Below are 14,197 nucleotides of genomic sequence, written 5' to 3'. Positions count from 1 at the left end.
AAAGATATATAGCCATTACACATAGCCTGTAGAAAAGATATACACATTACATAGCCTGTAGAAAAGATATACACATTACATAGCCTGTAGAAAATATATACACATAGCCTGTAGAAAAGATATACACATTACATAGCCTGTAGAAAAGATATACACATTACATAGCCTGTAGAAAATATATACACATTACATAGCCTGTAGAAAAGATGTACACATTACATAGCCTGTAGAAAAGATATACACATTACATAGCCTGTAGAAAAGATATACACATAGCCTGTAGAAAATATACACATTACATAGCCTGTAGAAAATATAAACATAGCCTGTAGAAAAGATATACACATTACATAGCCTGTAGAAAAGATATACACATTACATAGCCTGTAGAAAATATATACATTACATAGCCTGTAGAAAAGATATACACACATAGCCTGTAGAAAAGATATACACATTACATAGCCTGTAGAAAATATATACACATAGCCTGTAGAAAAGATATACACATTACATAGCCTGTAGAAAAGATATACACATTACATAGCCTGTAGAAAATATATACACATTACATAGCCTGTAGAAAATATGTACACATTACATAGCCTGTAGAAAAGAAAAGATATACACATTACATAGCCTGTAGAAAAGATATACACATTACATAGCCTGTAGAAAAGATATACACATTACATAGCCTGTAGAAAATATATACACATTACATAGCCTGTAGAAAATATATACACATTACATAGCCTGTAGAAAATATATACACATAGCCTGTAGAAAAGATATACACATTACATAGCCTGTAGAAAAGATATACACATTACATAGCCTGTAGAAAAGATATACACATTACATAGCCTGTAGAAAAGATATACACATTACATAGCCTGTAGAAAAGATATACACATTACATAGCCTGTAGAAAAGATATACACATAGCCTGTAGAAAAGATATACACATTACATAGCCTGTAGAAAATATATACACATTACATAGCCTGTAGAAAAGATATACACATTACATAGCCTGTAGAAAATATATACACATAGCCTGTAGAAAAGATATACACATTACATAGCCTGTAGAAAATATATACACATTACATAGCCTGTAGAAAAGATATACACATAGCCTGTAGAAAAGATATACACATTACATAGCCTGTAGAAAAGATATACACATTACATAGCCTGTAGAAAAGATATACACATTACATAGCCTGTAGAAAAGATATACACATTACATAGCCTGTAGAAAAGATATACACATTACATAGCCTGTAGAAAATATATACACATAGCCTGTAGAAAAGATATACACATTACATAGCCTGTAGAAAAGATATACACATTACATAGCCTGTAGAAAATATATACACATTACATAGCCTGTAGAAAATATATACACATAGCCTGTAGAAAATATATACACATTACATAGCCTGTAGAAAATATATACACATAGCCTGTAGAAAAGATATACACATTACATAGCCTGTAGAAAAGATATACACATTACATAGCCTGTAGAAAATATATACACATAGCCTGTAGAAAAGATATACACATTACATAGCCTGTAGAAAAGATATACACATTACATAGCCTGTAGAAAATATATACACATTACATAGCCTGTAGAAAAGATATACACATTACATAGCCTGTAGAAAAGATATACACATTACATAGCCTGCAGAAAATATATACACATAGCCTGTAGAAAAGATATACACATTACATAGCCTGTAGAAAAGATATACACATTACATAGCCTGTAGAAAATATATACACATTACATAGCCTGTAGAAAAGATATACACATAGCCTGTAGAAAATATATACACATAGCCTGTAGAAAATATATACACATAGCCTGTAGAAAAGATATACACATTACATAGCCTGTAGAAAAGATATACACATAGCCTGTAGAAAATATATACACATTACATAGCCTGTAGAAAAGATATACACATTACATAGCCTGTAGAAAAGATATACACATTACATAGCCTGTAGAAAAGATATACACATAGCCTGTAGAAAATATATACACATTACATAGCCTGTAGAAAATATATACACATTACATAGCCTGTAGAAAATATATACACATTACATAGCCTGTAGAAAATATATACACATTACATAGCCTGTAGAAAATATATACACATTACATAGCCTGTAGAAAAGATATACACATTACATAGCCTGTAGAAAAGATGTACACATTACATAGCCTGTAGAAAAATATATACACATAGCCTGTAGAAAATATACACATTACATAGCCTGTAGAAAAGATGTACACATTACATAGCCTGTAGAAAATATAAACATAGATAGAAAAGATATACACATTACATAGCCTGTAGAAAAGATATACACATTACATAGCCTGCAGAAAAGATATACACATAGCCTGTAGAAAAGATATACACATTACATAGCCTGTAGAAAAGATATACACATTACATAGCCTGTAGAAAATATATACACATTACATAGCCTGTAGAAAATATATACACATAGCCTGTAGAAAATATATACACATTACATAGCCTGTAGAAAATATATACACATGGCCTGTAGAAAAGATATACACATTACATAGCCTGTAGAAAAGATGTACACATTACATAGCCTGTAGAAAATATATACACATTACATAGCCTGTAGAAAATATATACACATAGCCTGTAGAAAATATATACACATTACATAGCCTGTAGAAAATATATACACATAGCCTGTAGAAAATATATACACATTACATAGCCTGTAGAAAAATATACACATTACATAGCCTGTAGAAAATATATACACATAGCCTGTAGAAAATATATACACATTACATAGCCTGTAGAAAAATATACACATTACATAGCCTGTAGAAAAGATATACACATTACATAGCCTGTAGAAAAGATATACACATTACATAGCCTGTAGAAAAGATATACACATTACATAGCCTGTAGAAAATATATACACATTACATAGCCTGTAGAAAATATATACACATAGCCTGTAGAAAAGATATACACATTACATAGCCTGTAGAAAATATATACACATTACATAGCCTGTAGAAAATATATACACATAGCCTGTAGAAAAGATATACATTACATAGCCTGTAGAAAAGATATATTACATAGCCTGTAGAAAAGATATACACATTACATAGCCTGTAGAAAAGATATACACATTACATAGCCTGTAGAAAAGATATACACATTACATAGCCTGTAGAAAAGATATACACATTACATAGCCTGTAGAAAAGATACACATTACATAGCCTGTAGAAAATATACATACACATATACATAGCCTGTAGAAAGATATACACATTACATAGCCTGTAGAAAAGATATACACATTACATAGCCTGTAGAAAAGATATACACATTACATAGCCTGTAGAAAAATATACACATTACATAGCCTGTAGAAAAGATATACACATTACATAGCCTGTAGAAAATATATACACACATAGCCTGTAGAAAAGATATACACATTACATAGCCTGTAGAAAAGATATACACATTACATAGCCTGTAGAAAAGATATACACATTACATAGCCTGTAGAAAATATATACACATTACATAGCCTGTAGAAAAGATATACACATAGCCTGTAGAAAAGATATACACACATTACATAGCCTGTAGAAAAGATATACACACATAGCCTGTAGAAAAGATATACACATTACATAGCCTGTAGAAAAGATATACACATTACATAGCCTGTAGAAAAGATATACACATTACATAGCCTGTAGAAAATATATACATTACATAGCCTGTAGAAAATATATACACATAGCCTGTAGAAAATATATACACATTACATAGCCTGTAGAAAATATATACATTACATAGCCTGTAGAAAAGATATACACATTACATAGCCTGTAGAAAATATATACATTACATAGCCTGTAGAAAATATATACACATAGCCTGTAGAAAAGATATACACATTACATAGCCTGTAGAAAAATATACACATTACATAGCCTGTAGAAAAATATACATTACATAGCCTGTAGAAAAGATATACACATTACATAGCCTGTAGAAAAGATATACACATTACATAGCCTGTAGAAAAGATATACACATTACATAGCCTGTAGAAAAGATATACACATTACATAGCCTGTAGAAAATATATACACATTACATAGCCTGTAGAAAATATATACACATTACATAGCCTGTAGAAAATATATACACATTACATAGCCTGTAGAAAAGATATACACATTACATAGCCTGTAGAAAAGATATACACATTACATAGCCTGTAGAAAAGATATACACATTACATAGCCTGTAGAAAAGATATACACATTACATAGCCTGTAGAAAAGATATACACATTACATAGCCTGTAGAAAAGATATACACATAGCCTGTAGAAAAGATATACACATTACATAGCCTGTAGAAAAGATATACACATTACATAGCCTGTAGAAAAGATATACACATTACATAGCCTGTAGAAAAGATATACACATAGCCTGTAGAAAAGATATACACATAGCCTGTAGAAAAGATATACACATTACATAGCCTGTAGAAAAGATACACACATAGCCTGTAGAAAATATATACACATAGCCTGTAGAAAAGATATACACATTACATAGCCTGTAGAAAAGATATACACATTACATAGCCTGTAGAAAAGATATACACATTACATAGCCTGTAGAAAAATATACACATTACATAGCCTGTAGAAAAGATATACACATTACATAGCCTGTAGAAAAGATATACACATTACATAGCCTGTAGAAAAGATATACACATTACATAGCCTGTAGAAAATATATACACATTACATAGCCTGTAGAAAATATATACACATTACATAGCCTGTAGAAAAGATATACACATTACATAGCCTGTAGAAAAGATATACACATTACATAGCCTGTAGAAAAGATATACACATAGCCTGTAGAAAAGATATACACATTACATAGCCTGTAGAAAAGATATACACATTACATAGCCTGTAGAAAAGATATACACATTACATAGCCTGTAGAAAAGATATACACATTACATAGCCTGTAGAAAATATATACACATTACATAGCCTGTAGAAAATATATACACATTACATAGCCTGTAGAAAAGATATACACATTACATAGCCTGTAGAAAAGATATACACATTACATAGCCTGTAGAAAAGATATACACATTACATAGCCTGTAGAAAAGATATACACATTACATAGCCTGTAGAAAAGATATACACATTACATAGCCTGTAGAAAAGATATACACATAGCCTGTAGAAAAGATATACACATTACATAGCCTGTAGAAAAGATATACACATTACATAGCCTGTAGAAAAGATATACATTACATAGCCTGTAGAAAAGATATACACATTACATAGCCTGTAGAAAATATATACACACATAGCCTGTAGAAAATATATACACATTACATAGCCTGTAGAAAATATATACACATAGCCTGTAGAAAATATATACACATAGCCTGTAGAAAAGATATACACATTACATAGCCTGTAGAAAAGATATACACACATTACATAGCCTGTAGAAAAGATATACACATTACATAGCCTGTAGAAAATATATACACATTACATAGCCTGTAGAAAATATATACACATAGCCTGTAGAAAAGATAGACACATAGCCTGTAGAAAAGATATACACATTACATAGCCTGTAGAAAAGATATACACATTACATAGCCTGTAGAAAAGATATACACATAGCCTGTAGAAAATATATACACATTACATAGCCTGTAGAAAATATATACACATTACATAGCCTGTAGAAAAGATATACACATAGCCTGTAGAAAATATATACACATTACATAGCCTGTAGAAAAGATATACACATTACATAGCCTGTAGAAAATATATACACATTACATAGCCTGTAGAAAAGATATACACATTACATAGCCTGTAGAAAAGATATACACATTACATAGCCTGTAGAAAAGATATACACATTACATAGCCTGTAGAAAAGATATACACATTACATAGCCTGTAGAAAATATATACACATAGCCTGTAGAAAAGATAGACACATAGCCTGTAGAAAATATATACACATTACATAGCCTGTAGAAAATATATACACATAGCCTGTAGAAAAGATATACACATTACATAGCCTGTAGAAAAGATGTACACATTACATAGCCTGTAGAAAAGATACACATTACATAGCCTGTAGAAAATATATACACATTACATAGCCTGTAGAAAAGATATACATTACATAGCCTGTAGAAAATATATACACATTACATAGCCTGTAGAAAATATATACACATAGCCTGTAGAAAAGATATACACATTACATAGCCTGTAGAAAAGATATACACATTACATAGCCTGTAGAAAATATATACACATTACATAGCCTGTAGAAAAGATATACACATAGCCTGTAGAAAATATATATACACATTACATAGCCTGTAGAAAATATATACACATAGCCTGTAGAAAAGATATACACATTACATAGCCTGTAGAAAAGATATACACATTACATAGCCTGTAGAAAAGATATACACATTACATAGCCTGTAGAAAAGATATACACATTACATAGCCTGTAGAAAAGATATACACATTACATAGCCTGTAGAAAAGATATACACATTACATAGCCTGTAGAAAAGATATACACATTACATAGCCTGTAGAAAAGATATACACATTACATAGCCTGTAGAAAAGATATACACATTACATAGCCTGTAGAAAAGATATACACATTACATAGCCTGTAGAAAAGATATACACATTACATAGCCTGTAGAAAAGATACACATTACATAGCCTGTAGAAAATATATACACATTACATAGCCTGTAGAAAATATATACACATTACATAGCCTGTAGAAAATATATACACATTACATAGCCTGTAGAAAAGATATACACATAGCCTGTAGAAAAGATATACACATTACATAGCCTGTAGAAAAGATATACACATTACATAGCCTGTAGAAAAGATATACACATAGCCTGTAGAAAAGATATACACATAGCCTGTAGAAAAGATATACACATTACATAGCCTGTAGAAAATATATACACATTACATAGCCTGTAGAAAATATATACACATTACATAGCCTGTAGAAAATATATACACATTACATAGCCTGTAGAAAAGATATACACATTACATAGCCTGTAGAAAAGATATACACATTACATAGCCTGTAGAAAAGATATACACATTACATAGCCTGTAGAAAAGATACACATTACATAGCCTGTAGAAAAATATACACATTACATAGCCTGTAGAAAATATATACACATTACATAGCCTGTAGAAAATATATACACATTACATAGCCTGTAGAAAAGATATACACATTACATAGCCTGTAGAAAATATATACACATTACATAGCCTGTAGAAAATATATACATTACATAGCCTGTAGAAAAGATATACACATTACATAGCCTGTAGAAAATATATACACATAGCCTGTAGAAAAGATATACACATTACATAGCCTGTAGAAAAGATATACACATTACATAGCCTGTAGAAAAGATATACACATTACATAGCCTGTAGAAAATATATACACATTACATAGCCTGTAGAAAAGATATACACATAGCCTGTAGAAAAGATATACACATAGCCTGTAGAAAAGATATACACATTACATAGCCTGTAGAAAAGATATACACATTACATAGCCTGTAGAAAAGATATACACATTACATAGCCTGTAGAAAAGATATACACATTACATAGCCTGTAGAAAAGATATACACATTACATAGCCTGTAGAAAATATATACACATAGCCTGTAGAAAATATATACACATAGCCTGTAGAAAATATATACACATTACATAGCCTGTAGAAAAGATATACATTACATAGCCTGTAGAAAAGATATACACATAGAAAATATATACACATAGCCTGTAGAAAATATATACACATTACATAGCCTGTAGAAAAGATATACACATTACATAGCCTGTAGAAAAGATATACACATTACATAGCCTGTAGAAAAGATATACACATTACATAGCCTGTAGAAAATATATACACATTACATAGCCTGTAGAAAAGATATACACATTACATAGCCTGTAGAAAATATATACACATTACATAGCCTGTAGAAAAGATATACACATTACATAGCCTGTAGAAAAGATATACACATTACATAGCCTGTAGAAAAGATATACACATTACATAGCCTGTAGAAAAGATATACACATTACATAGCCTGTAGAAAAATATATACATTACATAGCCTGTAGAAAAGATATACACATTACATAGCCTGTAGAAAAGATATACACATTACATAGCCTGTAGAAAATATAGACATTACATAGCCTGTAGAAAATATATACACATTACATAGCCTGTAGAAAATATATACACATAGCCTGTAGAAAAGATGTACACATTACATAGCCTGTAGAAAAGATATACACATTACATAGCCTGTAGAAAAGATATACACATAGCCTGTAGAAAATATATACACATAGCCTGTAGAAAAGATATACACATTACATAGCCTGTAGAAAAGATATACACATAGCCTGTAGAAAAGATATACACATTACATAGCCTGTAGAAAAGATATACACATTACATAGCCTGTAGAAAAGATATACACATTACATAGCCTGTAGAAAATATATACACATAGCCTGTAGAAAAGATATACACATTACATAGCCTGTAGAAAATATATACACATTACATAGCCTGTAGAAAATATATACACATTACATAGCCTGTAGAAAATATATACACATTACATAGCCTGTAGAAAAGATATACACATAGCCTGTAGAAAATATATACACATTACATAGCCTGTAGAAAAGATATACACATTACATAGCCTGTAGAAAAGATATACACATTACATAGCCTGTAGAAAATATATACACATTACATAGCCTGTAGAAAAGATATACACATAGCCTGTAGAAAATATATACACATTACATAGCCTGTAGAAAAGATATACACATTACATAGCCTGTAGAAAATATATACACATAGCCTGTAGAAAAGATATACACATTACATAGCCTGTAGAAAATATATACACATTACATAGCCTGTAGAAAAGATATACACACATAGCCTGTAGAAAATATATACACATTACATAGCCTGTAGAAAAGATATACACATTACATAGCCTGTAGAAAAGATATACACATTACATAGCCTGTAGAAAAGATATACACACATAGCCTGTAGAAAAATATACACATTACATAGCCTGTAGAAAATATATACACATTACATAGCCTGTAGAAAAGATATACACATTACATAGCCTGTAGAAAAGATATACACATTACATAGCCTGTAGAAAAGATATACACATTACATAGCCTGTAGAAAAGATATACACATTACATAGCCTGTAGAAAAGATATACACATTACATAGCCTGTAGAAAAGATATACACATTACATAGCCTGTAGAAAAGATATACATTACATAGCCTGTAGAAAAGATATACACATTACATAGCCTGTAGAAAAGATATACACATTACATAGCCTGTAGAAAAGATATACACATTACATAGCCTGTAGAAAAGATATACACATTACATAGCCTGTAGAAAAGATATACACATTACATAGCCTGTAGAAAATATATACACATTACATAGCCTGTAGAAAAGATATACATTACATAGCCTGTAGAAAAGATATACACATAGCCTGTAGAAAAGATATACACATAGCCTGTAGAAAATATATACACATTACATAGCCTGTAGAAAAGATATACACATTACATAGCCTGTAGAAAATATATACACATTACATAGCCTGTAGAAAAGATATACACATTACATAGCCTGTAGAAAATATATACACATTACATAGCCTGTAGAAAATATATACACATAGCCTGTAGAAAAGATATACACATTACATAGCCTGTAGAAAATATATACACATTACATAGCCTGTAGAAAATATATACACATTACATAGCCTGTAGAAAATATATACACATTACATAGCCTGTAGAAAAGATATACACATAGCCTGTAGAAAAGATATACACATTACATAGCCTGTAGAAAAGATATACACATTACATAGCCTGTAGAAAATATATACACATTACATAGCCTGTAGAAAATATATACACATAGCCTGTAGAAAAGATATACACATTACATAGCCTGTAGAAAAGATATACACATTACATAGCCTGTAGAAAAGATATACACATTACATAGCCTGTAGAAAAGATATACACATTACATAGCCTGTAGAAAAGATATACACATTACATAGCCTGTAGAAAAGATGTACACATTACATAGCCTGTAGAAAAGATATACACATTACATAGCCTGTAGAAAAGATATACACATTACATAGCCTGTAGAAAAGATATACACATTACATAGCCTGTAGAAAAGATATACACATTACATAGCCTGTAGAAAAGATATACACATTACATAGCCTGTAGAAAAGATGTACACATTACATAGCCTGTAGAAAATATATACACATTACATAGCCTGTAGAAAATATATACACATTACATAGCCTGTAGAAAATATATACACATTACATAGCCTGTAGAAAATATATACACATAGCCTGTAGAAAAGATATACACATTACATAGCCTGTAGAAAAGATATACACATTACATAGCCTGTAGAAAAGATATACACATTACATAGCCTGTAGAAAATATATACACATTACATAGCCTGTAGAAAAGATATACACATAGCCTGTAGAAAAGATATACACATAGCCTGTAGAAAAGATATACACATTACATAGCCTGTAGAAAATATATACACATTACATAGCCTGTAGAAAATATATACACATTACATAGCCTGTAGAAAAGATAGACACATAGCCTGTAGAAAATATATACACATTACATAGCCTGTAGAAAATATATACACATAGCCTGTAGAAAATATATACACATTACATAGCCTGTAGAAAATATATACACATAGCCTGTAGAAAATATATACACATTACATAGCCTGTAGAAAAGATATACACATAGCCTGTAGAAAAGATATACACATAGCCTGTAGAAAAGATATACACATTACATAGCCTGTAGAAAATATATACACATTACATAGCCTGTAGAAAATATATACACATAGCCTGTAGAAAATATATACACATAGCCTGTAGAAAAGATATACACATAGCCTGTAGAAAAGATATACACATTACATAGCCTGTAGAAAAGATATACACATTACATAGCCTGTAGAAAATATATACACATTACATAGCCTGTAGAAAATATATACACATTACATAGCCTGTAGAAAAGATATATACAGAAAAGATTACATAGCCTGTAGAAAAGATATACACATTACATAGCCTGTAGAAAAGATATACACATTACATAGCCTGTAGAAAAGATATACACATTACATAGCCTGTAGAAAAGATATACACATTACATAGCCTGTAGAAAAGATATACACATTACATAGCCTGTAGAAAAGATATACACATTACATAGCCTGTAGAAAAGATATACACATTACATAGCCTGTAGAAAGAAAAGATATACACATTACATAGCCTGTAGAAAAGATATACACATTACATAGCCTGTAGAAAAGATATACACATTACATAGCCTGTAGAAAAGATATACACATTACATAGCCTGTAGAAAAGATATACACATTACATAGCCTGTAGAAAAGATATACACATTACATAGCCTGTAGAAAAGATATACACATTACATAGCCTGTAGAAAAGATATACACATTACATAGCCTGTAGAAAAGATATACACATAGCCTGTAGAAAAGATATACACATTACATAGCCTGTAGAAAAGATATACACATTACATGGCCTGTAGAAAATATATACACATAGCCTGTAGAAAAGATATACACATTACATGGCCTGTAGAAAAGATGTACACATTACATAGCCTGTAGAAAAGATATACACATAGCCTGTAGAAAATATATACACATTACATAGCCTGTAGAAAATATATACACATTACATAGCCTGTAGAAAAGATGTACACATTACATAGCCTGTAGAAAATATATTTTATTTATTTATTATTTACCTTTATTTAACCAGGTAGGCAAGTTCTGATTTACAACTGCGACCTGGCCAAGATAAAGCAAAGCAGTTCGACAGATACAACAACACAGAGTTACACATGGAGTAAAACAAACATACAGTCAATAATACAGTATAAACAAGTCTATATACAATGTGAGCAAATGAGGTGAGAAGGGAGGTAAAGGCAAAAAAAGGCCATGGTGGCAAAGTAAATACAATATAGCAAGTAAAACACTGGAATGATAGATTTGCAATGGAAGAATGTGCAAAGTAGAAATAAAAATAATGGGGTGCAAAGGAGGAAAATAAATTAATTAAGTAAATACCGTTGGGAAAGAGGTAGTTGTTTGGGCTAAATTATAGGTGGGCTATGTACAGGTGCAGTAATCTGTGAGCTGCTCTGACAGTTGGTGCTTAAAGCTAGTGAGGGAGATAAGTGTTTCCAGCTTCAAAGATTTTTGTAGTTCGTTCCAGTCATTGGCAGCAGCATATACACACAGCCTGTAGAAAATATTTAACTTTAGCAAACCCCCCTCCATTACTAGTTGGTCTGACCCTGTTTCACTCTGTTTTCTTCCATTCAGTATCTTTTAAAATCTGTTTTGTGTTGGCAGGGTTGGATCGGGACATTACACAGCGTACGGAAAACGGGAGGGTCGCTGGTACCACTTCAACGACAGCACAGTGACCCTGACTGAGGAGGAGACGGTGGTTAAAGCCAAGGCTTACATTCTTTTCTACACAGAGAGATCTGAGAAAACTACACCTGAGACTGACACCAGGCGTTAACCTGACTTCAGACCGCTCCCCAGACTGACACCAGGCGTTAACCTGACTTCAGACCGCTCCCCAGACTGACACCAGGCGTTAACCTGACTTCAGACCGCTCCCCACCCCAGACTGACACCAGACGTTAACCTGACTTCAGACCGCTCCCCACCCCAGACTGACACCAGGCGTTAACCTGACTTCAGACCGTTCCCCACCCCAGACTGACACCAGGCGTTAACCTGACTTCAGACCGCTCCCCAGACTGACACCAGGCGTTAACCTGACTTCAGACCGCTCCCCACCCCAGACTGACACCAGGCGTTAACCTGACTTCAGACCGCTCCCCACCCCAGACTGACACCAGGCGTTAACCTGACTTCAGACCGCTCCCCACCCCAGACTGACACCAGGCGTTAACCTGACTTCAGACCGTTCCCCACCCCAGACTGACACCAGGCGTTAACCTGACTTCAGACCGCTCCCCACCCCAGACTGACACCAGGCGTTAACCTGACTTCAGACCGTTCCCCACCCCAGACTGACACCAGGCGTTAACCTGACTTCAGACCGTTCCCCACCCCAGACTGACACCAGGCGTTAACCTGACTTCAGACCGTTCCCCACCCCAGACTGACACCAGGCGTTAACCTGACTTCAGACCGTTCCCCACCCCAGACTGACACCAGGCGTTAACCTGACTTCAGACCGCTCCCCACCCCAGACTGAGGGCAGACCGTTCCCCAGACTGACTGCAGACCGTTCCCCACCCCAGACTGACACCAGGCGTTAACCTGACTTCAGACCGCTCCCCAGACTGACACCAGGCGTTAACCTGACTTCAGACCGCTCCCCACCCCAGACTGACACCAGGCGTTAACCTGACTTCAGACCGCTCCCCACCCCAGACTGACACCAGGCGTTAACCTGACTTCAGACCGCTCCCCACCCCAGACTGACACCAGGCGTTAACCTGACTTCAGACCGCTCCCCACCCCAGACTGACACCAGGCGTTAACCTGACTTCAGACCGCTCCCCACCCCAGACTGACACCAGGCGTTAACCTGACTTCAGACCGTTCCCCACCCCAGACTGACACCAGGCGTTAACCTGACTTCAGACCGTTCCCCACCCCAGACTGACACCAGGCGTTAACCTGACTTCAGACCGTTCCCCACCCCAGACTGACACCAGGCGTTAACCTGACTTCAGACCGC

The 14,197-nt window shown here is 33.3% G+C and overlaps 1 protein-coding gene across 2 annotated transcripts in view; it reads left to right on the top strand.

Moving 5' to 3' along the window:
- The window catches only part of usp3 (ubiquitin specific peptidase 3), a 98,691-nt gene extending 85,137 nt beyond the window's left edge, over positions 1 to 13,554 (top strand). For both annotated transcript variants that reach the window (XM_065002830.1, XM_065002829.1), the window contains one exon: positions 12,826 to 13,554. In XM_065002830.1, the coding sequence (XP_064858902.1) occupies positions 12,826 to 13,000 (175 nt within the window). In that variant the 3' untranslated portion in view covers positions 13,001 to 13,554. The remainder of the gene's footprint in view (positions 1 to 12,825) is intronic.
- The last annotated feature ends 643 nt before the right edge of the window (positions 13,555 to 14,197 follow it).

This window comes from Oncorhynchus nerka, linkage group LG17, assembly GCF_034236695.1.
Source record: "Oncorhynchus nerka isolate Pitt River linkage group LG17, Oner_Uvic_2.0, whole genome shotgun sequence".
NCBI classification, from domain to species: domain Eukaryota; kingdom Metazoa; phylum Chordata; class Actinopteri; order Salmoniformes; family Salmonidae; genus Oncorhynchus; species Oncorhynchus nerka.
Note: the sequence above shows the minus strand (reverse complement) of the source record. Positions and strands in the feature narration are given on the sequence as shown.